Raw genomic sequence first — 27,369 nt, forward strand, 5'->3', positions numbered from 1 at the left:
CGGCCTCGATACAGCCTGGGCCGGGCCCCGCCGCCGCCTCCGACCTGGAACGGGCGGACGCTTGGCTGCTGCGGAAGGCGCTGGAGGGCGGTAAGGGGCGGGGTTGGGGCCGGCGGGAATGCGCCAGGGGGCGGAGCCGAGGCGAGAGGCAGCTGGGGGCGTGGCTCGAGGGGGTGAAGGGGGCTGGGGGCGGGGCAGGTGGGCCCAGGGGGCATCCCCTCCCCCTGCCCCGCTGACCCCCCCCCGCTCCCCCTCCCCCCAGGTCTCCTCTCCTGGTTCTGTAATGGGCTCCTGGCCACCGGCATCATCTCCTATGTCCAGAGCGACACCGGTCATGATGCTGCCTACGGTGGGGATGGTATGGGGGGGCACCCATCTGGGGACACCCCCACCCACCCATGGAACCCCCACTCCCAGGGACACCTATCTACCCCCGTGAGGACACCCACCCCGAGGATGCCCACCCACCCCCAGGGACAGCCCCCCCCCCCCTCCTGGAGACACCCATTTCCCCTCAGGGACACCCACCTCCCCCTGGGGGCACCCACCCAGGGGCCACAGCCACCCCCAGGACACCCACCCACCCAGGGGACACCCATTTCCTCTTGGGGATGCCCACCCTGACAACTCCCCCTGCCACCCCCAGACCGACCCCCCCCCCCCCCAAACCAACCAAAATCCCCCAAACCCCAGTCACCCCTCCCCCCCCCCCGGTGCCCATTTTGGGGCCATTTCCTCTATTTTAGGGTCTGTGTCCCTCCATTTTGCCAAATTTTGCCAAATTTTACCCATTTGTCATTATAATAAAACCCCTCCCCACTCTGGGAGGGGAAGGAACCCCTTAAATATTCTAACCCAGCTCTTTTTTGTGCTTATTTCTTAATTTTTTTTAGGCTTTTTCATCTTGGGGGGCCTGTGCGTTTCCTACGGGGTGGGCTCCTACCTGGTGAACCTGGCGCTGCTGCGGCAGCCCATGATGCTGCCGGCACCCACCACTGCCACCAATGCCACTGCCATGCTGCTGGCCCTGCTCTGGCTCTGTGCCCTCTCCCTCTACATCGGGCGTTTAGAGGTGGAGATCATCCCCGAGGAGCCCCCCAAAAAGTGACCCCGGGGTGGGGGGGGGAGAGAGAGAGATGATAACAGGGATCCCCCTCAGTGATGGGGTGGGAAAATACCCCCTGGGGGATTGGAAACTGCCTTGGGGGGGGTAAAAACCAATGCAGGGGGGTTAAATCTACACTAGGGGGGATTAAACCCCCCCCAGTGGGGATTAACACCCCCACCAGTGGGGATTAAACTGCACCCCAGGAGGATTAAAAGCCCTTTGGGAGGATTAAGCCTCTCTCCCCAGGAGGATTAAATTATTTAATCCCCCCCCCCGGGAGGATTAACACCCCACCCAGGAGGATTAAAAGCCCCCCCCCGGGGGATTAACCCCCCCAGAAGGATTAAAACTGCCCCTGGGAAGATTAACCCCACCCCAGGGGGATCAAAAACACCCGGAGGGTTGGATTAAAATCCAATTAAAGCCCCCCCCAGGTGCTGTTTTTGTGCAAAACCCCCCAGTTTTGGCTGCTTTATATTTATTCACTCACCCCCAGCGCGGGGGGGTGGGGGGGTCTGCACCCTCCTGGGGCGTTTGCTGCACCCACCATGTTTGCATGCTCATTCCTGCTGCGAAAAATGGGGGTTTTGAGCAAAACTCACCTCCGTGTGGCTCTGCTCTGGGGGTTTTACTAAAAAATTAGTGTTTATTTGGGTGCCATGCCAGAAACGGGCGTTTTTGGCCTCGGTTTCTGCAGCCCCCGTGGTTGGCGCGGGGCAACGGTGTGGAGGAGGCTGGCTGGGAAATAAAAATGTGGAAAAAGCCTCAATTTGTCACCAATTCATTTGCAGGAAGAGGGAAGAAAAAAAAACAGTTTGCAGCCAATTTGCCCAAATTCGTGCTGATTAACCTGAAACTTGGGTTTCCCCACTTTGCAAAGCTCAGTTTGCAACTGGTTCCCAGGGTGCAAAACCCAGTTTGCAATGCCCAGTTCCCAGTTTGTTACCTGTTTCCAGTTTCCAACTGGTTCGCAGTCCACCAAGCCCAGTTTGCGACTGTTTTCCCTGCTTTGCAAAGCCCAGTTTGCTACTGGTTTCCAGTTCGCAGTGCCCAGTTCACCGCCCATTCCCAGTTTGCTGCTGCTCATTCCCAGTTCACCACTGGTTCCCTGTTCCCAGTTTACAACTCCTTTCCAGTTTACAACACCCCCCCCCAAAAAAAAAAAAAAAAACCAAACCACTGCAGTGACTCCAAAATTATTCTTATTTTTTTTCTTGTCTTCTTTTTTTTTCTCTTTCGATTCAGCAGGAAAAGGGCCCAGCCGGACCCCCCCGAGCATTAAACATTTTTTTTAATTTTTATTTTTCATGCACTAATCACGTTGGCCCTGGAAAATGTCACAAATTGTTAAAAACGTCTTTAAAAGAAGCGGAAAAAGGCAACCTCTATCACCAAAAACTACAGGGCGGGAGGTTTGTTAGACCCTAAAAATACAAAGAAAGAACCATTAGCACCGATGTCACTCCTGCTGACCCCTTCGCTGGCGGAAAACCCTCCCAAAAAGACCCAAAAATTCAATTTATTATCTTTTTTTTTTTTGGTGGAGGACTCACTTAAAAAATGAATTTTGATTTTTGGGGGTGTTTTTTGTTTGTTTTTTAATTTACAGCGGGGGGAACCCCACCCACCAGATTTTTTTATTATTTAAATAATTTACGTCCTGCTTTAAAAACGACTTTTTTCCGATACGATGTTCCTATCGTGTGATGGGGTTGCCCCCCCCCCCCAAAAAAAGGGGGGGTTTCAAACCTAATGGGAAAAACCTAAATCCCCAAAATTGGGAGTTCTGTCCCAAAACTGCACCGGGATGAGGAGGACGACAAGATGCAGTGGTGGTGGTGGGGAAATGATTAAAACGTAGTGTTTTGCCCCATTGGGGGGGGGGGGGAGGGGAAGAAGCAGCGATGCATCTGTCTTCCAGTTTGAATTTTGCCCAATTTTGCCTTTTTTCCCTCGGCCCTTTGCCAGCACCCCCACCGCCAACACCCCCAAAGGCCCCCTCTGGCCATGCCAAAAGGCACCAAAACCCCAATTTTTAACAGCAAAAAAACCTTCCCTGTGGCGAGAAGTGGGGTTTTTTTGTTTGTTTGTTTCTTTTTTCATACTTTTTGGGGTTTTTTTTTTCTTCTTTTCAGGGTTTTTTTTAGCCAGTTTTATTAAAAAAAAAAAGGAGAAAAAAAAAAAGCCGGCAGCTGCTATTTACACCAACACTTTTGTTTTAAAGCACGAGACTGGAGAAATTGGGGGAAAAAAAAAGCCCTTTTTGAGGGTTTCCATGGGCCAGAGGAGTCCATGTGTTCCCCCCCAGGGGTGGTTGGGGTGGGGTGGGTGTTTTTGGGGGGGTTTGGGCTGTTTTCATCACCAGTGGTGGTGGGGGGGGGTGGGGTTTGGGGGTGTCTTAAAGTGCAAAGAGACCCAGGAGGGGTGGTGGGAGCCTTCCCCATGCTCTCCCAGTGGTACCATGAAAATCCAGTTTAAAACCACCCCGGTACTGGGAGCGGGGGAAGGACCCAGGCATCCAGGTATCCCCATCCCCCAGGGGTCCAAACCCCCTTTCCTGTGGGATCTGGGTGTCCAAGCCCAACCCCCCCCCACCCATCCCAGGGGGACCCAGGCATCCGGGCACCCCCCCCATCCCCCAGGGCACCCAACCCCCACCCCAAAGGGGACCAAGCCGTCCTCGCCGCAGCCAAATTCCAGCTTTCCTTCCCCAAACTGAAACCCATTGAACCCAACTTCAAAATTGGCACCGGCTTTTCTGGAGGAAAAACCCCAAATCCAGCCAAAAACGGGGTTGGGGGGTGGGGGCAGTGGGCCCAACCCTTTCCCCTCCAGTAAGTGCTTAATGCTGAAATCCCTGGAGAGGGGCAGAAATGGGGGGGGGGGTGGTCCCCAGCCAAAAGGCAACACTGGGCACCCACAAAGGCTTTTTGGGGGGCAGGCGGAAAGCAGGGTGGGGGATTCATTGGATGACTCCTGGGATGCTGGGATGTGCTGGGTGACATTGGATGAGCCTTGGGTCATCTCAGATGAGTCTTGGGATGCGTTGGGTGAGCCTTGGGACGTGTCGGATGACCCTCAGGCCATGCTGGACCATGTTGGCTGAGCCTTGGGCTGCATTGAACAAGCCTGGGGCTGTGCCAGACCACACTGGATGAACCTCAGGTCCCATTGGATGAGCATCAGCCTACACCAGACAGGCCTTGGGCTGCACTGCAGTGCGTTGGACGAGCCCTGGGCCATGCTGGGTGAGCTGGGATGTGCCAGACAAGCCTTGGGCCACGTAGGATGAGCTTCAGACAGTGCCGGGTGAGCCACCGGCTGCGTCCCGTGGGATGTGAGGGGGTTTGGTGGCACCGGGGCCGAGCCAAAAAGTCCAGAGGCAGCCAGAGAAGCATCTGATCTGCCAAGCACCCCGACACATGGGTCTGCTGGCTCAGCCCCACTGTCCCACTGGTGCTGGATCCACTCCTCAACCCCCTATCCAAACTGAAAGGTGGGGAAAAAATCCTCCCGGGGCCCCAAGTCCGGATGCCCCAGCACGCTCCCACCGTGCCCAAGTCTGCATCGGGGCAGGAGAGGGCGAGCCCAAGCCCAGTGTTCGCTTCCCTGTCTCCACTGGGGGCCCCAGACCAGACCAAGATTCTTGTAGGGTTTTTTTTCTGGTTGGTTTTTGTTGTTGTTTTTTGTTTTTTGTTTTTGTTTTTTTTTCCTGGCAACAGCTCACAGCGTGTGCTGCTCTGTGTGGAGCTGGGCCGGGAGGAGCAGCTGGATGGGCGACTGTGGTGACGGTGGCGGGGTCTGGGGAGGCGAGGGCTGAGCTGTACCCAGCGTTGCGGGGAGGAAAGGGGCACCGGGGGGGGCGGCGGATGGAGAACCGGGAGCAGCGCTGGGGGGCTCGAGGATGGGCCGGTTGTAGAAAAAGAAGGGGCACTGCTGGATGAAGAGTTCGATGATTGTCTGGTAGGTGCGGGTGGCTGTCAGGGCGTCCATCGTGCTGAAGTCGGGTCTCATCAGGGTGGGCCAGAAGCAGATGGAGAGGTTCTCGCTGGTCATCAGGTTCACCCGATGGTTGTGGCTGACCCTGCAGTGGGAGAAAGGGGACAAGACGATGCCGGTGAGGTGCCAGCAGGGACCCCCCCCGATTGCCTCAACGCCATCCAGCTGCAGAGGTAAGCCCCAGTCCCGGCATTGCAGGGGGGGTTTTGGGGTGCTCCTCCCCGCATCTCAGGAACCCCGATACATACTTGTTCAAGTGCCCAATGACGTATTTGAAGACCTCGTAGTTCTCCTTGGGAAACTTCCTCAGCACTTCCTTCAGCGCGTGGAGCTTCTGCTCCCGGTCGTTGATTTCTGCCAGGAGGAAAAGTGGAGTCAGGGGGCTGCCGTGGCAGAGAAATGCTCACCAGGCATTGCAGCTGGTTGTGGCAGCATCCTGCTGCGGGATCCCTCCTCTTTGCAGGGGGATTTTTGGGCCACCAGCTTAAGCAGATCATCGGTCTTTCCCGAAAATAAACCTGGCAAAAACCCACGCTGCTCATGGGTGCAGGACAGCGCCAAGTGGCGATGCTGGGGCAGAGCATCTCCAGCCAGAAACAGGCTTGGAGGGTGTGAATTAATAAGGAGACGTGCCGGCAAATGGACTTTTATGGTATGAATTAACAAGACTTGCCCGCAAATGAGCTGGTACGGTATGAATTAATAAGGAGACGGGCCGGGCTGGGGCAGGAGGGTCAGGACCCCCCGGGCATACTCACTGTGGGCTTCCACCAGCTCAACCTGCATGGTGTAGGGGACCAGGGGCTCGGGCAGCTCGGAGAAGAAACTCTTCATGGCACCAGCCACGGTGTTGATGGTGAAATCCTTCTCGGCCAGGTCCAGCCCATGATCTGCAAAGGGAGAGTCTTGGGGTTACACCCCCAGGTTTGTGGTCGCACCCTGAAGCACTTCGGGGGTGCAGGAAGCTGACGGGGGGGTTCACTCCGAAGCAGCTCAGTGTTGCTGCCAGCAGAAAATTGCCTTCAGCCACCGACCCCAATCTCCATTTCACAGAGGAACCGAACCCCGATGCCCAGCAGGTGAGCCAGCGGCAGGAGGGGCATGAAAACGGATAAAACATCCAGAAAAATGCAGGGACCGGAGAGTCTCAGTGCCTGGCGTCACTCATTGGGACAGCACAGGGCAGTGTGGCCATGGCAGGCATGTCAGCCTTGTCCAGGTTATGAAAATGACAGGGGTTAAGTGTGCCCAAACATGTTTTCATCCTAAAACCACTTTGGCGGTGGTGGAGGGGACGCAGGCACGTTGGGCGCAGGTGTCCCTCGAGTTTTGGGGTGAGAAAGGAGGAATCTCAGTGGCAGAGGTTACCCTGGTCAAACTGCCGCTGCAGGCTCTCCATCTCCGACTTGTTTCCGCTCACGCGATAGATGCCTTCGGTGCTCAGCCCTGGCAAGGAAAAAAGAGCAGGTATCAGTGCAAGGGGGGGCATGAGCAAACGGGGTGGGGGGCTTTAAGGACAAACCCCCTATAAACCCTTGTTTATAGGCATTAAAATCCATACATCTCATTTGCTCCCCAGAGCCTGGAAGCGATGATACCCCAAATCCCTACCCCCTCCATGAAATCCTGCTCCTCCAGGAAATCCTAGTTTAAACCCAGCCTGTGATCTCGTCCCAATGGGGAGGAATTTCCCTATTTATTATTTTTAATCTTTTAAACCCAGCACCCCTGTCCTGGGTTCAGCTGGGATAGTTAATTTTCACAGGAACCTGGGAGGGGGCACAGCCGGGGCAGCTGACCAGAACTAGCCAAGGAGCTATTCCATACCATGTGCCATCATGCCCAGTATATAAATGGGGAGTGGGCCGGGGGGAGGGTGCTCTCTCTCTCGCTCTCTCTCGACTTTCGGTGGGGGAAGTGGCGGAGCGTCGGGTCCCGGGTGGTGAGCAGTTGCACTGTGCATCACTCGGTTTGTATATTCTTTCATTAGTACCGTTGTTGTTGTTGTAACTTCTTTTTTTGTGTTGTCCAGTAAATTGTCCTTATCTCAATCTACAAGGTTCTGGGTTTTTTTTTTTTTTCTTTTCTCCTTTCTGATTCTCCTCCCCATCCCACCGGGGCCGGGAGGGGGCGGGAGGAGTGAGCGAGCGACTGCGTGGTCCTTTGTTACCAGCTGGGCTGAAACCACGACAACCCCGTAGAGATCTCTTTTTTAATTCAAAAATTAGGAGGTACAGCAAGTTAATGTCAAAGTTGAACCAACCCACCTGCAGCTCCATGCAGAATTTCTCACCCCTGATTTATCTTTTTACCCCCCATTCTTTTTTTTTTACACGGCTCCTCCAAACAACCTCGATTTTAGGTGATTTATCCCCAGGGTAGCGTTAAACTCCTGGAGTCGCTTTGTGCTCATTTAAAGTGTTAACAATTAATTCAAATTACAGCACACTGCGATGACACTGATGTCTCTTCTGCGAAAGGCATCTTCGCTCAAATAATGTTCTTTTTTTTTTTTTTTTGGTGTACAGAGGGGGTAAAAAGAAACAAAACCTGGTCTCCCTGAAGAGAAAACACTGCCTGGATTTTTCAGATGGGAGACCAGGGGGTGAAGCAGCACCGACTGTTTTTTCTCAGATGTGGCAGCGGTGTCAGCTCATGCTCTGCCATCGGCAAAAAAAAAAAAAAAATATGCCAGAGAAAGGGGAAGTACCCGCTGCCCAATCTCCCCATTACAGCTTCCTGGAGCAAGAGCCTGACGGGGGGAAAAAGCCATCGGATAAAAAGCCTGGAGCTTATTTTGGTGTTAATTAGGGCTGCCAGAGGCCGTACCCATCAACATCAACTGCTTGAAGGGAAAGGTGCAAGGTGGATGCCCCAGAAAAAGGTCCCACCTGAAGGCAGCTGGAGTCATTTCAGCCCTTTGCCTCTGAGGCCGGGATGGTGTGGCAGTACATCCCGCCCCCCCATCCTGCCAGCAGGAAACGAAACTTCTCCAGGCAGGGAGAAGGGGAAGGAAACCCTGGAGGCCGCAGGTTGAAATTTGAACTGGCCAATCGAGACGCGCCAGGTACACCGAGGTGACCCTCCTGGCCGATAGAATTAAATGACCACAGGTCAGATTCGACAGGGGTATAAACGGGGTCCCGCCGAGGACACGTCGGCAGTCGGGGACTCCCCCTCGGGTCGGGCCGGGGCACCGCCCGAGGTAACTCCTCGAGGGAGAGAGTGATACGCGCGTTTTGAGTCATCACTTTAAATCTTGGGGATTCTTAAGTCGGCCGTGTAGTATTAATTCTCTTTACATCATTGAGCCTGTGGTTTTATAAAATGTTACCGGACTTCTAACTAACTTTTGCTGAAGAATAAATCCGAGCTTTAACACCTGTTGGATTTGGTTAGTCGTGCATCCGTAACAGATGGGAACAGCAGATGTCCGAGGCCGGTGGTTCTCCAGGCACACTCATTTCCCCAGGTAATAAAAAAGGATCCGGGGAAGAGTTTTACACCTTCTCAGAAAAAACCACGGTGACCCAAGCTTGCGATGAAGAAGAAACCTCCCCGTGTGCTGCCATCACAGCTTGCAACAAGAGACCTTTCCTCCTGGGCAGAAAGCTCCGCAGCCGGTTGCTCTTACCTGTTGCTTCGATGTACTCGATGCATCTCTCGATAAAGATGGGGATGGGTTTCTCCAGAGTCACTACGTTGGTCAAAGGCACCCCAAAATAGTTGCTTTCCCACGTCGTCTTCGTGATGGACGGCCGAGGTTTGGGCTTTGGCTTCTGCAGGAGAGAGAAGAGCGGAGTTGAGGCAAATACCCCAAATACGCCCGTTTATTTAGACACTTAAATCTACAAGTCGACCTGTTACCACCAAGATAGGAAGGATGCGGAGGCTGCTCTTAAAATTTTTACACGGCAAAGGGTATCAGCAGCCAAAATCCAGTTATTTTGGCAGGAGCGGCACAAGGTGATCCGATGGGGAAAGCCACAGCCCCAACAAACTCCCGCTGCTCCTTGGCTGACCAAACCGTGCCGAGCATAGCTGTGGATAAAGCCTAAAACACAGCGACTGCTTTGCCGGGCTGAATTCCCAGCTGGGCCAGATCCAGCAGGAGCCGGGGGGGGAAAACCCTCCCGGAGGTGCTCCCGCATCTGCAGCATCCTCACCGACAGCCGCAAGACCCAGACAATGTGCCGATTCCAGTGGATTGCTATTTATTCAAGCAATTTATTATCTATTCCAAAGCATTATTATTCATTCCAATGAATTATTATTATTCATCCCAATGCATTACTATTTATTCCAATGAACTGTTATTTATACCAACGCATTATTATTTATTCTGACGCATTATTATTTATTCTGATGCATTTAATATTATTATTATATTATGAATAAGACACTTATTCAAGCAGGCCACTATTATTATTTACTAAAGTGAACGATTATCATCGTAACGTATTTATTCAAGAGAGAGGCGGGGGCGGTGGTTACGGACAGGGAAGCCACTTTCCCAACATTCCCTTCCCCACTACAGGACATTAAACCTGACCGAACGCATTGCAAAGCTGACAGATTTCATCCCAAATGTTGTCGCTCGCCAACGTCTAAGGTGGAGCCTCCTGGATGTCACGCCTTAGGTGAAAAGTAAACAGCAGCACTGTTTTCATCAAAATAGGCATTTTTGTCAGTCTTTAGCTGAAAAAACCTCTCTGGGTGCAGAAGGGAAAGACCAAAAAATAGGAGAAGCCAATGGGACTTCACCAAGGGGAAGTTCACCCAACTTGGTGAACTTCTAGGATGAAGTGGCTGGTCTGGTCGACGAGGGGAAAGCGGTAGAGTGAGTATCCACCTGGGCTTCGGTAGGACCTTTGACACCATCACCACTGGATTCTCCTGGAGAAGCTGTTGATGAACAGAGGGTGAGGTGGGTTGAAGACCAGCTGAACGGCCAGGCCCAAGGGGTGGTGATCAATGGAGCAAAGTCTAGTTGGAGGCCAGTGCCCAGCGGAGTACCCCAGGGGTCAATCCGGGGTCCAGTCCTGTCTAACATCTTCATTAATGATCTGGATGATGGGGCAGATGTACCCTCAGCACGTTCACTGATGACACCGAAGTGGGAGGAGCGGCTGATAGCCCAGAGGGTCATGCTGCCGTCCAGAGGGACCTCAACAGGTTGGAGAAATGGGCTGATGGAAACCTCATGAAGTTCAACAAGGAGAAGCGCAAAGTCTTGCCCCTGGGGAGGAACAACCCCAGGCACTGGGACATGCTGGGGGCTACCCAGCTGGAAAGCAGCTCAGCAGAGAAGGACTTGGGGGGGGGGGAGGTTTCGTGGACACCAAGTAGACCACGAGCCAGCAAGGTGCCACAACGGCAGCCAACGGTGTCTTGGGCTGCATTAGACAAAGCGTTGCCAGCAGCTGGAAGGAGGTGATCCTTCTCTGCTCAGCACTGGTGAGGACCCACCTGGAGTGCTGGGTCCAGCACTGGGCTCCCCAGTACAGGAGAGACATGGACATACTAGAGAGAGACCTGGACATACTAGAGAGAGACCTTCTGGCAGCCTTTCGATATATAAAGGTGCTTATAAGATGGAGAGAGACTTTTACCAGGGTCTGCAGTGACAGGACAAGGGGCGACAGCTTTAAACTGACAGAGGGGAGGGTTAGGTTGGACACGGGGAAGAAATTCTTTGCAATAAGGGTGGCGAGACACCGGAGCAGGTTGCCCAGAGCAGCTGTGGATGCCCCATTGTGGGAAGTGCTCAAGGTCAGGTTGGACAGGGCTCAGAGCAACCTGATCTAGTGGGAGATATCCCTGTCCATGGCAGGGGGTTGGACTGGATGGTCCTTGAAGGTCCCTTCCAACCCAAACCATTCTACAATCAGAATTTTGCTACTAAACTTCAAGGAAAGAGCAAAATAAACCCCGTGTCCTGGTTTCAGCTGGGATAGAGTTAACTGTCTTCCTAGTAGCAGGTACAGGGCTATGTTTTGAGTTCAGTATGAGAAGAATGTTGATAACACTGATGTTTGCAGTTGTTGCTAAGTAGCGTTTAGACTAAAGTCAAGGATTTTTCAGCTTCTCATGCCCAGCCAGCGAGAAAGCTGGAGGGGCACAAGAAGTTGGCACAGGACACAGCCAGGGCACCTGACCCAAACTGGCCAACGGGGTATTCCATACCATGGGACATCCCATCTAGTATAGGAACTGGGAAGTGGGGGCGGGGAATCGCCGCGCGGTGACTAGCAGGGTGTCGGTCGGCGGGTGGTGAGCAATTGCACTGCGCATCATTTGTACATTCCAATCCTTTCATTATTGCTGTTGTCATTTTATTAGTGTTATCATTATCATTATTCGTTTCTTCTTTTCTGTTCTATTAAACCATTCTTATCTCAACCCGTAGGTTTTGCTTCTTTTTCCCGATTTTCTCCCCCATCCCACTGGGTGTGGGGGAGTGAGTGAGCGGCTGCGTGGTGCTTAGTTGCTGCCTGGGGTTAAACCACGACAGTCCATTTTGGCGCCCAACGTGGGGAACGAAGGGTTGAGATAATAACAAACCTGACCAGACCTTGTTAAAACAAATTTTTTACAAGCATTCATTATATTGGTCTAATAGTCACTGTTCATTATGTTGATTTATGTGTTCTTAGAGTTGTTGCTCTGGTTTTTAAAGTTCTGTTATGTATCACCTCGCTTGCTGTATGTAGTCCCTCTTCTGCTGCTTATCATCCGTGGGAGGTGGATTAAGGTTTTCACTTTGATTTATTGTATAACACTGGTTTATGGTATGATAAAGTCATCGGTTGTGGGATTAATCCGGTATTTGCACTCAGCATTGTCACCTTTATACTGCGGGAGCCACCTGTGGGAAACTATTAATAATTATACCATTTACCTTTCCTCCTTGGAAAACCAGTCTATGGGTGGGATACCTCTCTTCCCCTCTCCTTTCTCCTTCAGTCCAGTTACAATGGTGTTTGGGAATTTTGAAAAATTTGAATACTCTTGGGATGTTGAGACCAGCACGGCCCTAGCCCTACTGCTGGGAATTAGCATGCTCCTGAATGTGGTTCAGCTCTTGTTTAAGGTTAAACAACTATTTAAGAAGATCACCCAGAGATCTGCCCCAAGGCTGGATAATTAGGAGTGGCAGGGTGTGTGGGGTACTATGGGCAAGTACCTAGAAAAGTGGGCACCTCCAATGTTTTGGAAATTCACCCCTGAACAAGTGCAGAATCCAGAAGAACTAGTAAAATATTTGGAAAAGGTATGCTGTCACCCCGGCAGCTCCAGAGAGATACAAATCACTGCAACGTGCTGGGGCCTGGCCCATGCCTATCGAGCCCTGTTCGACACAACTCAGCACCCTCAAGGGGAAGAGAAGGTCTCTGGACCTAACAACAAAACGATGAGCACTGCGTCACCCAAACCCCGGCAATGGGCGCTGCGGCCCCTCCAGCCCCGGCGACGAGCATCGCAGCCACCCAGACCTTGGTGACAGGCACCGCGACCCCTCCAGCCCTGGCAACGAGAACTGTGGCTACCCAAACCTCAGCGACAGGCACTGCAGCCCCTCCAGCCCCGGCGACAAGCACAGCAGCTACCCAAACCTTGGCAACGGGCACTGCGGTCCCTCCAGCCCCAGCGACGAGCACTGCTGCTACCCAAACCTTGGCGACAGACGCTGCGGTTATCCAAAACCCGGCGAGCGATACTGCAACTGAACCAGCGGATCAACCTGCACCAGTATCAGTTGCCCCCGTCCAGAAAAAGAAATATACAAAAAAATCAGCTCGCTTAGCAAAGGATGAAGGTGAACCAGGGTCATCACGGGAACAGGAGGAAGAGGCAGAACCAGAGGTAATAACCCGGTCCCTATCCTTGAGTGAGCTGCGGGATATGCGAAAAGATTTTGGCCGCCGTATAGGTGAGCATATTATCACCTGGCTCCTCCGATGCTGGGACAATGGGGCTAATAGCTTGGAATTAGAAGGTAGGGAAGCCAAGCAGCTGGGATCGCTTGCCAGGGAAGGTGGCATTGACAAGGCAATTGGAAGAGGAACACAAGCCATCAGCCTCTGGAGGCGACTCCTGTCAAGTGTGAAGGAAAGGTACCCCTTTAAGGAAGATGTTATATGTCAATCAAGCAAGTGGACCACCATGGAAAAAGGTATCCAATATCTGAGGGAATTAGCTGTGCTAGAGACGATTCATCATGACCCGGACAACCCACAATTACCCAAAGATCCAGACGAAGTCCAATGCACACGACCCATGTGGCGGAAGTTTGTACGGAGCGCACCATCGTCCTATGCCAACTCACTGGCAATAATGACCTGGAAAGATGAAGAGGCACCGACAGTGGATGAAGTGGCTCGCCAACTCCAGCAGTACAAAGAAAATCTCTCCTCCTCCCTACAAGCCTGCATTTCGGCTGTGGAGAAGCTGTCCGAGGATTTCCAGCAATTCAAAGAGGATACGTCCTATTGCCCACCTGTAAGGACCAATGTCTCAGCTATTAGGAGTGAGCGCTCCTCTGCCCGAGAGAGAGAATATAGAAGGTACACACCGCGAGGTGCCCTGTGGTTTTACCTATGTGATCATGGAGAGGACATGAGGAAATGGGATGGAAAACCTACCTCGGTCCTAAATGCACGGGTACGCGAGCTGCGAGGAAAAACCACCACAAAAGGGGATTCTACTAGGAAAAATGCCGCTCCAGTTTCCAAACAGAGTAGAAGGGCTGATCTTATTTCTGATCCTCTTGAAGGGACTTCTGAGCCAATTTACGAGAAGTGAATACCGGACACTCTGGCCAGAATGAGAGGGGCCCTGCCTCCAGCCAGGTGGAGGAAAGGGATAACCGGGTCTATTGGACTGTGTGGATTCGATGGCCTGGCACGTTAGACCCACAGGAGTACAAGGCTCTAGTAGACACCGGCGCACAGTGTACTCTAATGCCATCAAGTTATAAAGGGGCAGAACCCATCTGTATTTCTGGTGTGACAGGGGGATCCCAAGAGTTAACTGTATTGGAAGCTGAAGTAAGCCTGACTGGGAATGAATGGCAGAAACACCCCATTGTGACTGGTCCGGAGGCTCCGTGTATCCTTGGCATAGACTATCTCAGGAGAGGGTATTTTCAGGACCCGAAGGGGTATCGATGGGCCTTTGGTATAGCTGCCTTGGAGACGGAGGGCACTGAACAGCTGTCTACCCTGCCTGGTCTCTCTCAAGACCCTTCGGTTGTGGGGTTGCTGAGGGTTGAAGAACAACAAGTGCCAATTGCTACCACGACGGTGCACCGGCGGCAATATCGCACCAACCGAGACTCCCTGATTCCCATCCACAAGTTGATTCGCCAACCGGAGAGCCAAGGAGTGATCAGCAAAACTCGCTCACCCTTTAACAGTCCCATATGGCCAGTGCGAAAGTCTAATGGGGAGCGGAGACTAACAGTTGACTATCGTGGGCTGAATGAAGTCACGCCACCGCTGAGTGCTGCCGTTCCAGATATGCTAGAACTTCAATACGAACTAGAGTCAAAGGCAGCCAAGTGGTATGCCACAATTGACATTGCTAATGTGTTTTTCTCAATCCCTCTGGCAGCAGAGTGTCGTCCACAATTTGCCTTTACTTGGAGGGGCGTCCAGTACACTTGGAATCGATGTGCCCCAGGGGTGGAAACACAGCCCCACCATTTGCCATGGACTAATCCAGGCTGCACTGGAAAAAGGTGAAGCTCCGGAACACCTGCAATACATTGATGACATCATCGTATGGGGCAACACGGCAGAAGAAGCCTTTGAGAAAGGGAAGAAAATAATCCAAATCCTTCTGAAAGCCGGTTTTGCCATAAAAGAAAGTAAGGTCAAGGGACCTGCACAGGAGATCCAGTTCTTAGGAGTAAAATGGCAAGACGGGCGTCGTCAGATCCCTATGGATGTGATCAACAAAATAGCAGCTATGTCTCCACCGACTAATAAAAAGGAAACACAGGCTTTCTTAGGTGTTGTGGGTTTTTGGAGAATGCATATTCCAAATTACAGTCTGATTGTAAGCCCTCTCTATGAAGTGACCCGGAAGAAGAATGATTTTAAATGGGGGCCTGAGCAACGACAAGCTTTTGAACAAATTAAGCGGGAGATTGTTCATGCAGTAGCTCTTGGGCCAGTCCGGGCAGGACAAGATGTTATAAATGTGCTCTACACTGCAGCCGGGGAGAATGGCCCTACCTGGAGCCTCTGGCAGAAAGCACCGGGGGAGACCCGAGGTCGACCCCTGGGGTTTTGGAGTCGAGGATATCGAGGATCCGAGGCTCGCTGTACTCCAACTGAAAAAGATATTGGCAGCATATGAAGGAGTTCGAGCCACCTCAGAAGTGGTTGGTACTGAAACACAGCTCCTCTTAGCACCCCGACTGCCAGTGCTGGGCTGGATGTTCAAAGGGAGGGTCTCCTCTACACATCACGCGACTGATGCCACGTGGAGTAAGTGGGCCGCACTGATCACACAACGGGCTCGCATAGGAAACCCCAGTCGCCCAGGAATTTTAGAAGTGATCACGGACTGGCCAGAAGGCAAAGATTTTGGAATGTCGCCAGAGGAGGAGGTGACGCGGGCTGAAGAAGCCCCGCTGTATAATAAACTGCCAGAAAATGAGAGGCAATATGCCCTGTTCACTGACGGGTCCTGTCGCATTGTGGGAAAGCATCGGAGGTGGAAGGCTGCTGTATGGAGTCCTACACGACAAATTGCAGAAGCTGCTGAAGGAGAAGGTGAATCGAGCCAGTTTGCAGAGGTGAAAGCCATCCAGCTAGCGTTAGACATTGCTGAAAGAGAAAAGTGGCCAGTGCTCTATCTCTATGCTGACTCATGGATGGTGGCAAATGCCCTGTGGGGGTGGTTACAGCAATGGAAGCAGAGCAACTGGCAGCGCAGAGGTAAACCCATTTGGGCTGCCGCACTGTGGCAAGATATTGCGTCCCGGCTAGAGAATCTGGTTGTAAAAGTACGTCATGTAGATGCTCACGTACCCAAGAGTCGGGCCACTGAAGAACATCAAAATACCCAACAGGTGGATCAGGCTGCCAAGATTGAAGTGGCTCAGGTGGACCTGGACTGGCAACATAGGGGTGAGCTATTTATGTCTTGGTGGGCCCATGATGCTTCAGGCCATCAGGGAAGAGATGCAACATATAGATGGGCTCGTGACCGAGGGGTGGACTTGACCATGGACACTATTGCACAGGTTATCCATGAATGTGAAACATGTGCTGCAATTAAGCAAGCCAAGCGGTTAAAGCCCCTGTGGTATGGAGGGCGATGGCTGAAATATAAATATGGGGAAGCCTGGCAGATTGACTATATCACACTCCCACAAACTCGCCAAGGCAAGCGCTATGTGCTCACAATGGTGGAAGCAACCACCGGGTGGCTGGAAACATATTCTGTACCCCATGCCACCGCCCGGAACGCTATCCTGGGCCTTGAAAAGCAGGTCTTGTGGCGACATGGCACCCCAGAGAGAATTGAGTCAGACAACGGGACTCATTTCCGAAACAACCTCATAGACACCTGGGCCAAAGAGCGTGGCATTGAGTGGGTGTATCACATCCCCTATCATGCACCAGCCTCTGGGAGAATTGAGCGGTACAATGGACTGTTAAAGACTACATTGAGAGCAATGGGGGGTGGAACTTTCAAACATTGGGATACACATTTAGCAAAAGCCACCTGGTTAGTCAACACCAGAGGATCTGCCAATCGGGGTGGCCCTGCCCAGTCAGAATTTTTACGTACTGTAGAAGGGGATAAAGTCCTGTAGTGCACATAAAAAATATGTTGGGGAAGACAGTCTGGGTTACTCCTGCCTCAGGCAAAGGTAAACCCATTCGTGGGATTGCTTTTGCTCAAGGGCCTGGGTGCACTTGGTGGGTGATGCGAAAAGATGGGGAAGTCCGATGCGTGCCTCAAGGGGATTTAATTTTAGGTGAGAATAGCCCGAATTAACCTGTATGATATTAGTTGCTATATAACCCTGCTACTGTATGTTATCATTACTGTAATTGTTATATGCTATATCCATAGTACTATAGTAAGAATCACTTAGATCAAGCAAGAAAGAACTGTGATAAAACTGAGCAAAGCGCAGTAGTGATGGAACCAGAACTGACTCCGGCATGCAACAATCCAACGGTGCACACCATCCTCCTGCTGCGACCAATGTCACCTGCTCGTCACACCGCACTGAAGCCCAATTCTGCTCTACCGACTGAGAGGACTTTGCACCATCCCTCCTGCCCAGAAAGGCTGGTATGACAGATGGAGCCCAGAGTCGGGAACTAAATGAACTCAACAAACATTTAATGAACATAACCCATAAACTAAAGGAATGATATCTCTGTGTGTGTATACATATATACATATATATATATATGTGTGTGTGTATATATATATATATATCATTGTTCATATGTCTCAAAGGGATGGAAAAGCTGATGATGATTGACCAGGATGTAACTGAAGGTATGGGAACTGAGCATGACGTCAATGGTATAGAATAAGGGGTGGATACTGTCCTGGTTTCAGCTGGGATAGAGTTAATTGTCTTCCTAGTAGCTGGTACAGGGCTATGTTTTGAGTTCAGTATGAGAAGAATGTTGATAACACTGATGTTTTCAGTTGTTGCTAAGTAGTGTTTAGTCTGAAGTCAAGGATTTATCAGCTTCTCATGCCCAGCCAGCGAGAAAGCTGGAGGGGCACAAGAAGTTGGCACGGGACACAGCCAGGGCACCTGACCCAAACTGGGCCAACGGGGTATTCCATACCGTGTGATGTCACATCTAGTATAGGAACTGGGTGGAGTGAGGGTGGGGGGAATCACCACTCAGGGACTAACTGGGTGTCGATTGGCAGGTGGTGAGCAATTGCACTGCACATCATTTGTACATTCCCATCCTTTTATTATTGCTGTTGTCATTTTATTAGTGTTATCACTATTAGTTTCTTCTTTTCTGTTCTATTAAACCGTTCTTATCTCAACCCACGAGTTTTACTTCTTTTCCCAATTTTCTCCCCCATCCCACTGGGTGTGGGGGGAGTGAGTGAGCGGCTGCGTGGTGCTTAGTTGCTGCCTGGGGTTAAACCACAACATGGAGATACAGGAAAAGAGAAAGAGAAGACTCCTTACTACTCATTAACACAGGAATTATTCTGCGGAGCAGTGGGCTATTCCCAGAGAAGGCAGAACACAGTCCTAATGCCATAGTTGTTTTTTAAAAAAATAAATAAATAAAATAAAAAGATTGACAGGCTGCAAAAGTCTGGTAACCCAGAGGTCTCTTACTGGATGGAAAATTTAGCAAGAGAAGGGAAACAAAACCTAACAACTTCAACTTCTTGACTCGCCTGCTGCATCCTCCCCTCCCTGCTGGCAAATTCCTTCCTAAAACTTTGGAATTTATTAGAGAATTGCTAAAAGAACCCATAAAGTAGCTTAAAACCCACTGTAAAACACTGGATGGAGATGATCAGTGGAAGGTCCCTGCAGGAGGGAGGAGATGGAGGCACAAGCCCCTTCCTGCTCTACATCCTGGAATATTCAAATATCATTTGCAGCCACAACTTAATCAGATACAATAAGTATTCTCCAAATGGAAGAAGACTCAGACCCAGTTTTCTTCCATGCATGCCTGGGTACTTCTCATCTCAGCCCAAAGATGCATTCCCCGTGCAGTTATTAACATCATGCATACACAGATTAGAGTCATTAGCATTAGTCATTAGAGTTAACTGTCTTCCTAGTAGCTGGTACAGGGCTATGTTTTGAGTTCACTATGTGAAGAATGTTGATAACACTGATGTTTTCAGTTGCTGCTAAGTAGTGTTTAGACTAATGTCAAGGATTTTTCAGCTTCTCATGCCCAGCTAGAGAGAAAGCTGGAGGAGCACAAGAAGTTGGGATGGGACACAGCCAGGGCAGCTGACCCAAACTGGCCAACAGGGTATTCCATACCATGGGACGTCCCATCTAGTATAGGAACTGGGAAGTGGGGGCAGGGAATCACCGCTGGGGGACTTGCTGGGTGCCGGTTGGCGGGTGGTGAGCAATTGCACTGCGCATCATTTGTACATTCCCATCCTTTCATTATTGCTGTTGTCATTTTATTAGTGTTATCATTATCATTATTAGTTTCTTCTTTTCTGTTCTATTAAACCGTTCTTATCTCAACCCGTGGGTTTTGCTTCTTTTTCCTGATTTTCTCCCCCATCCCACTGGGTGTGGGGGAGTGAGTGAGCGGCTGCGTGGTGCTTAGTTGCTGGCTGCGGTTAAACCACAACACCCCGCAACGTGTCACCAAAGCAAAGGTGGAAACCCAAACACTCCTCCAGCCTGGGCAAGGTGGTACCTGCCACTGCACACCGTTCCCATCAGCAAAATGATGATGAAACTGTGACTTAAAAATAAATCCCCAGAATTAAGGGGGAGCAATTAAAATGCCAAGCACCACTATTAGCAGCAGCATCCACTGCTTGGTCACATCCCTTGGCTTCCCCTTGGAAAAGGGGATGTGCTAGAATACAGCACAGGAGCAAAGCCCAAAACTGCTGGCTGGAAACTCAAACGAGCCAGTTATAAACCCAAACCTGCCAGCTGGAAACCCGGTCCCATCAGCGAAGCCTCTTCCCCTTGCAGAAGAGCGCAGCCTGTTCTCCTCTTAGCGTGTCCCACGCCACGGGAGGGAGCATATCCATTGCCCATAAGGGAAGTTTCTGCCTCTGTGGGTATTTCGGGGAGACTCAAAACACCCTTTTTTTAGGGGAGCCTCGAAACACCTTTTTTGGATGAGAGCAACCGGCTCTCCCCGATTCCCGAGCACCCCCCGACAAGTGGGAGTGTCTGGACGGAGCTTTTTTTAATGCAGCGAGCAGAAAATGATGCTTCGGCAGTTGGACACAGAAGGGAAACTGAGGAAGCTCTCGGTATGACGGAGCAGGGAGTGGGATCGTTTCCGGAGGCTTAGGGCGTTGCACCGGCCCCATCCTCCCCACCGAGGAGAGGAGGATTTCGTTTTGCTCCTTCCTGCTTGGCAGATCGTTGTGGGTGGCTCTCCCTTTGTTTCCAGTGGAAATTAATAACGCCTCAATTACCATGATTGGTTTTGCAGCAGCAGGCGGCTCCGAGCAGGACATCCAGCAGCGGCTGCTGCTGCTCCCTCTGCCAGGTTGGGGGCAGCGCAGCCCCCGCTTCCCTTCCTCCTCCTGCCTCCCCTCTTCCTCGCATACGTATATACACCCACATCATAACGTTTGTGTGTATATAGTGTACGTGCCTGTACAGATGTGTACGTAACAACATGGGCACGTACATGTACCTGTGCATATATCGTGTGCCTGCACATGTGTGTATATATAGTGTCTGTATGCGTATGTACATGTGTATAGCATGTATGTATATGTATATATAACGTGTCTATGTGTGTGCATGTACATAACATTTATGTATAAGATACATGTGTATATAATATGCACATGCGTATGTATATAATGGTGCATTGTGTATATGTGTGCACATATTTATATGTGCGTACATAAGTCTGTATGTATATAAGTATATGCATGTGTACATAAAGCGTGTATGTATATATGTGTGTATGTGTCTGTTCATAGTGTGCATGCATATAATGTGCATCTATATATGTATACAGTGTATGTATGCGTGTGCATGTGTGTAATGTGCATATGTATATGACCTCCATGTGTGATGTCTGTGTGTATGTATATTTAACATGTGTAATGTGTGTGTATATTCAACATGTGTGCATGTATATGTCTGTTAGCACAACACGAGTGCCTCTGTATATGCCACGTTTGTGATATATCTGTACAGACATAACGTCTGTATTGCATGTTTCTGTATGTTGTACATATATATATGTGTGTGTGCGTGCTTCCATCCCACCACAGCGCCAGGCATTTTCGTTCCCATGGACCACGCGAGCATGACTTGGCTTCTCCATCTGCATCCACGTGCTGGAGCCGAGATGTCCACCATGTCTTGGGGTGGGCAGGACGCCCACCACATGCCCAACACTGCCACATCATGCTTAGGGCTGTGTGGCTTTGACGGCCAACTGTTGGCCATCGACATGCCAACTGTTGGCCAAGAATTCCAAAGCCTACTCAACCACACAGCACCGCAAACCAGCGGGCTCGTCCAAAACCAGTTTCACTCTCTAAAGAGCAGATCCACCATCGTGCCGAAAAGCGGCAGCAAATCCAGGTGGATTTAAGGCTGGCTTTGTAGAGCCGTGGCAGCACAGTGCATCTAGAGAAGAGCCTTGAGAAGAGCCACCCAAGAGTAGCAACAGACAACAACTTAGATGCGTCCTCAACTTACCAGCATCTTCTCTGTTCGTACACATCTAGCTTCGCCCCATTTCTTTAAACGACTCTATGCCAATAATAGTGACTTTACTCCGTTCATCCATGTTAAAGAGAATTTACAAGGCAGATGGAGGCCACCTTTCAAAGCACCCACGTTTCGGTTAATTGTACCTTGAAACTCCTAACTTCTGAGCACGGAACGAACTTCCTCAGAAGTGTGTCGCGAGGGTAAAGTTGTCAGAGCTGAACACCCACGGTGGAAACGACGGAGCTGATTTTGGCATAGGACTGCAAGTTCATGCAGGCCACGCCAGCAGCGAGTTAACGCACAATAAAAAATAAAATAAAGAGAATCTGTGTGCACCCTACTCAATCAATCAATCAGTAAATACATGAAAAACACGCCATGAACACGACGGCAGGGGCTCCCGCCCTCGTTCAGGCTTTACGCCTGGCGGTACATCCCGACCTCTACCCTGCGAATCCCATGATCGAAGGGCAGAAAGCACCAGCCTACCTTCGTCGTCCTTCTCAAGCTGCGCAGGATGTTCCTCCTCCTCGGATCTTCCCCGTCGGCCGTTTCGTAGGGGATAACAGCATTATCACCTTTATACCCTTGGGAAGTCTGGTCTTCCTCTTTCTTTCGAATGGGTCCCAGCTCATCGTCGCTCCCAACGCTGAAGCTGGTTCGGTAGCTAGCAAACCTGCCCAGCCTCGTGCAGCGCGTCCGATACAGCACGGGCTTGCTAACAACCGACACCTTGCAGCCCCGCTCCAGGGAGCTGGTGTCCATCTCGCTGTCCGAGCCGTTGCCACTGCCATTTGATTGGGTTTTGTTAATATTTCGGATGGTGATAATCTTGCCCTGGGTGCTGTCGTGAGGCACGGAGTAGATGTTCTCCTCTTCGTTTCTGGGTTTGACCACAGCGTCCATTGGCTCAGCATAATCGGAAGGATCGAAGCAGTCTGTGGGCAACCAGCTACTAGAAGACACGGACTTCCTCTGCCCATCCCGATGCCCCTGCTCCAAATACGACAGGTCCCCCTTTGTAATGTCAAAATGCACAGGGGGCTTTGGTTTCACTGGAGGAGGTACTTTGTTGTTCAGCTTGCTTTCAAAAGTGCTCATGACGGAAATGAAAGACAAGCCATCGTTCCCCTCCAGCTCCATGGAAAGCTTCGAGTGGTCTTTGGGCAGGGCGGGCATGGATGTGTCCTCTCTGAAGGGGCTGTAGGTGGGGGGCTCGATGTCCTCCTCAGAGTCCTGCAGGTTGGAGTTGCAAAGAGGGGAGCCCGCTCGAGGCGAGTTGAACACCTCCTCTGTCGTGCTGCAGGCTTCGGCCACATTGTCGTACATGTGGGTGGCTTCGATGATGTTTTTTTTCTCCACCACATCTTTAAAAAACGAGTGGAAAATCTCCAGCTTATGCTGCGGCTGGCTACAAGGTATCGTGGTGAACTTGCCATCAATCTCCTGGGCTATCTCCTCACCCTCGGTGAGCTGCTCTCTGCTCAAGTCATTGTCCAGGATGTCTATGGAGCCGTCCGTAAGCGCCACGACCTGTATGGGGATGATATCCTGTACCTCGCAGAGAAAGGCACGTAGCATGGCCAGGGACGCCTTGCGTTTCACCGAGTAAAAGACAATGTATCCATGGACGAGACGGCTTTTCCTAATGCTAAAGGAGGAATGGTAGGAAAGGAGGGAGAGCTCCACGCGCCTCTTGTGCGGCCCGATGGATAACTCGAGGAGGACGGAGCTGCTGCTGCCACACTGTGAAGGTCTGTAGGTCTGGGACTGCAGGATGGGTAAGAGGATGTCATCCGCGTTGAACGGATCTCCGCACATCAAGCACATGACGATCCGAAGGTCGACGTCTGCCAGGTCTTTGATGCTGGAGGTCGAGCTGACAAGGTTTAAGTTGCGTTTTGAGTCCAGTAGTCCCTTCAAAACCTGGCTGATCTGCTTCTCATTGATGTTACGGCCATACCCGATGCCAGCAGACGCGGGGTCCAGAAAGACACACTGCAGCTTGCTTGCGATCTGCTGGCCTTGCTGTATCAAGCTATGTAGCGTCTCGCCACTGGTGTCCCCCCTCTTGTTAACGAGGATGAGCGTCAGAGGAAGGCGAACCAAGTGATTATCCCTCCTACCAATGGTCGACTCTCTACTCTTTTCGATGCTTTCCACCACATAGGACAGTGACTCCTTCGAGTTGTAAAGGCAGAGACAACCATGAGGCTGAAAGGTAGGTGTCTGGAAAGAGTTAACAGGGAGCCGGACGTTGCCCTCGATTGGCCTCAGGGACAGCTCATACATCTTACCTTCAATCACGTACTTGTCGTCGTTGGTGCAGAGCGCCCGGATCTCGTTGGCCAGCTCGCGCGCCAAACCATCCTTGCCAAGGATCACCAGATTGATCCTGTCGATGTTGGAGTCCGAAAGCAAGTTCTTCTGGTTGCGTTCGGAGGGCCTGATGAAGCGGGAGCTTATCAGGTGCTCGATTTTAGAGTCTACGCAAACCAGGCAGCTTGGGCACGTTTCCTTCATTGGGTGGTATACGAAGTGGATGTGCTTCAAAATAAGGGCATCCCGCTCAGCCTGCAGCTTCTGCAGGGCTTTGAACCTTTGCTCTTCGCCCAAGACATCCTGAATGACGCCCATTTTCTCCTTGCTGGGTTTAGCATCAAGCTCCAGTTCGTAAAACAGCTCCGAGTACTCCAAGAGCAGCTCCTGAAACTCCTCCTTGGCCTTTTCTATAATCTGTTTTTGGTGCTTGCTGTAGATATCCATATAAATAGACTCCTCTAGCCACATGTAAAAATCCTCGTTCATAATGAAACTGCGTGCTTCCTCCCAGGGCTTCCCGGGCGTGATGAAAGGGGAAGTCTCCAGGTTTTCTTTGAAAGCTCTTCTCATTTCTGCCCTTTTCCTCTCATTCCTCAGCTTTTCTAAGTGAGCTTCGTAGAGCTGCTCAGCAGGCTGAGTCTCCATCAGGTCGAAGGGAATGCGCTCATTCTCCATGTTGTCGATGTGGCTCGTGGCATCCCAGGGCGTCTCTTCCAGGACAATAAACCATTTCAGAAAGTCTGGCTTCGTCTCCAAGAGCTTCTTCACTTTTATGCAGCTCAGGTGATCTATTTCATCCAGGTCTGGGATGAGGGCTTCAAACACTTGAGGAAGCATGGCGAGATACATCTTCCGCCGGCGCTCTATGTGCTCCTGCTTGAGGCGGTGGACGTGCTGCAGAAACAGCTTTTTGGCTTTCTGCATTCCTTCCAGGTAGACGTAATCCTGATACTCTGGAGAGGACTGCATCTTGCGGCTCACGTTCGACCACGTCTCGTTGTGGTTTTTGACGATGCGGCTGACCAGCCACTCGTACTTGTCTTTAGCAGCAGCTATCTGTTGACTTTGCTGTTTCAAAGCTTCGAAGTAGGGGATGATTTTAGTCTTTCCACGGCTTTTATCAATCAGCTGCACTAAGGTGCTGAAAGCCAAGTCAATGTTCACATTGGATCTAGCCGACGTCTCCACAACCTGGAGGTTCTTTTTGCTTAAGGCAAAAGTATGTGCATCCCTAATGTACCGCTCCACGCCTTCGTCACACTTTGTCAGGACCACCACGATGGGCTTTTTTGTTTTCGCTAGTTGATTGTAAAGATTTGAAACAAATTTGAGCTGATCATCAAAGTTCCTGTTCATACCCCTGCTAACATCAATACAGAGAAGAAAGCCATCCACCAGCAGCTTTCCATCCGGCATCTGTTTTTGTTCAAAGTCTTGTTCCAGCCCAAGCTGATCAGTGCAAAAGTACATGAGCTTTTCAGCCGACGCCAGTTTGGTCGCAGCAGCCCTCTTGATATAGGGCTGCAGGGCCGTGCTGCGGTGAGGCTGAAAGGTCTGGTCGTCAATAAACTCCGTCTGCTCCACAACATGCATTTTACATTCGATGCAGTCCTCCAGGGAACGCACAACTTCCCCCCAGTAGAGGAAATGGTCATTATTGACCACCCTTCCCCCAAAGTCACTGGTGCTGAGAACCGAAGTGTGGTCCAAATGAAACTCATCCGCGCTGGGCCGTACAAACCGGTTGCAAAGGCAGGATTTCCCAATGCCACACTGCCCCTTCTCCTTCTCCGTTCCAGACAATCCCACCACACTAATGTTATAGGTGGGAATGCGAACATCTTGCTTTCTTGCCATCATCATTGTCCACACATCCTGTCCCAGTCAACTGCTTCCGAGAGGATCAGTGTTTCTGGCACCCAAGAGGATTAGTGTTTCCGGCACTCGAGAGGATTAGTGTTTCCAGCACCTGGTGCGACTTGGGAGCTCAGTGGAAGGCGGGGAGAAAGTTCTCAAGCCAGGCAGGGCGCTGGGGTGATGAAGTTCGTCATTCCCATCCTGTACATACCAGCAGTGCTTCCGTTCTTGCTGGTCCCTGTTGCTGGACAGCCGACGTTTCCCCCTAGGAGAAAAAGAAACAACCATCAGCATTTCAGCTCAGGAACCCCAAACAGACCTAATTCTGCCCGCACCATTTTATACACCTTGCACTTGAACACTAGCGCTGACGCAGGGGAGATACCGGCAGCGGCCAAGACGTGCCAGCTGCAGCATCCGACCGAGCGCTAACCGCAACGGGTACTGCTTCCCCACTGTCGTCACAAGCGGCTTGTGGGTGCAAACCACAAGCTGACCGTGTCACGAAGGCAGATCAAGGTCACGGTCTGCCCCCCCAGCCAGGCAGGGAGCAAGAAAAACAGGTCAGCGGCAGAGGGAAGAGCCGAGGGGACCCATGGCGGAGCCTGGGGGAGAGGGCTCGCTTCACGGGCATTTCCGATTCAATGCTGAAAAGAAAGCAAGTAAAACAAACCATCCCATCTTTTCTTTGGTTTTTGACTTAAGATTAGGTGTAGTGCCAGCTTAACACCCAATACTGCTTTTACCAGGAGGATTACCTCTTCACTCCCCACGGATAGACGTGATCTAATAGGATCAGAATAGCTAAAAAAAAAAAAAAAAAAAAAAAAAAAAGCAGAGAGATCCAACTAAAGCCTTGAAGAGGTGCCCCAAGCATGAGCCGACACGAGAAAGTCCTCCCAGAGGGAACAGCGTTCGAGGGAGGGACGATCCTAATTACTGCTCCTGAAACTATGAGGGTGGTGAGACACTGGAGCAGGTTGCCCAGACAAACTGTGGATGCCCCATCCCTGGAAGTGTTCAAGGTCAGGTTGGAAGGGGCTTGGAGCAACCTGATCTAGTGGGAGATGTCCCTGCCCATGACAGGAGAGTTGGACTGGATAATCTTTGAAGGTCCCATCAACCCAAAACCTTCTGTGATTCTATGAATCACGGCAGTTTAGATAGTTTGCTTTACAATCCAAGAGCGGAAGAATTTTCAGTTTACGGCAAAAATCAAAATTAACTCGCGTGCAGATGACATCGTGGGTCGTCGGAACAACCCAGGGAGCACAGCCTTCCACAACATCTCCTCTGCTTTGATGTCTGGATGGTGCAGTTCTTCCAGTTCCCCAGCTGGACTGAATCACACAACAGACAAAGGCTGCTGTGAACCTGCCACACTGTCGGGCACTTTGCTTTCAAAAACCTACCCTGACATTCATTTGATCTCAAAAAACCCCACATTTCACCCCTCCATGAGGTCACCTGCATCAGCCGAGCTACCAGGTTATGTGATCCGAATGCCATGAAGAAGTGGGTGTTTGGGCTTAAACACAAGAAGTTTGGGCATTTTAGGAGTTGGTCTGCAAACTCTCGGCTCTTCCGTGGACATGTTATTTCCTGCAGGAACATCACTTATCGGCAGCACGTGTCATTCCTCAAGGTGAGACTCTTGCAG

General features: G+C 51.1%; 2 protein-coding genes across 9 annotated transcripts in view; one reads left to right on the plus strand and one right to left on the minus strand.

Moving 5' to 3' along the window:
* Positions 1–179: 179 nt before the first annotated feature.
* On the plus strand, positions 180–1,681 carry LOC121233132 (transmembrane protein 160-like; the record flags this gene model as incomplete). The annotated part of the gene is made up of 2 exons (XM_041121919.1): positions 180–358; positions 894–1,681. Coding segments are annotated over 2 exons (394 nt in total), but the record flags the coding sequence as incomplete, so codon positions are not given.
* Positions 1,682–2,986: 1,305 nt separating this feature from the next.
* Positions 2,987–27,369, minus strand: part of LOC115338291 (rho GTPase-activating protein 35-like) — a 32,989-nt gene continuing 8,606 nt past the window's right edge. For 6 of the 8 annotated variants that reach the window (XM_030006810.2, XM_030006812.2, XM_030006814.2 and 3 more), the window contains 6 exons: positions 22,020–25,974; positions 8,742–8,886; positions 6,476–6,553; positions 5,866–5,997; positions 5,356–5,461; positions 2,987–5,192 (listed from right to left, as the gene is read on the minus strand). In XM_030006810.2, the coding sequence (XP_029862670.1) occupies positions 4,832–5,192; positions 5,356–5,461; positions 5,866–5,997; positions 6,476–6,553; positions 8,742–8,886; positions 22,020–25,715 (4,518 nt within the window). In that variant the 5' untranslated portion in view covers positions 25,716–25,974 and the 3' untranslated portion in view covers positions 2,987–4,831. Of the gene's footprint in view, positions 5,193–5,355; positions 5,462–5,865; positions 5,998–6,475; positions 6,554–8,741; positions 8,887–22,019; positions 25,975–26,142; positions 26,692–27,369 lie in introns of those variants that run through there. The other 2 variants (XM_041121921.1, XM_041121924.1) reach the window with 2 other exon arrangements.

This window comes from Aquila chrysaetos, unplaced genomic scaffold, assembly GCF_900496995.4.
Source record: "Aquila chrysaetos chrysaetos unplaced genomic scaffold, bAquChr1.4, whole genome shotgun sequence".
Classification (NCBI taxonomy): domain Eukaryota; kingdom Metazoa; phylum Chordata; class Aves; order Accipitriformes; family Accipitridae; genus Aquila; species Aquila chrysaetos.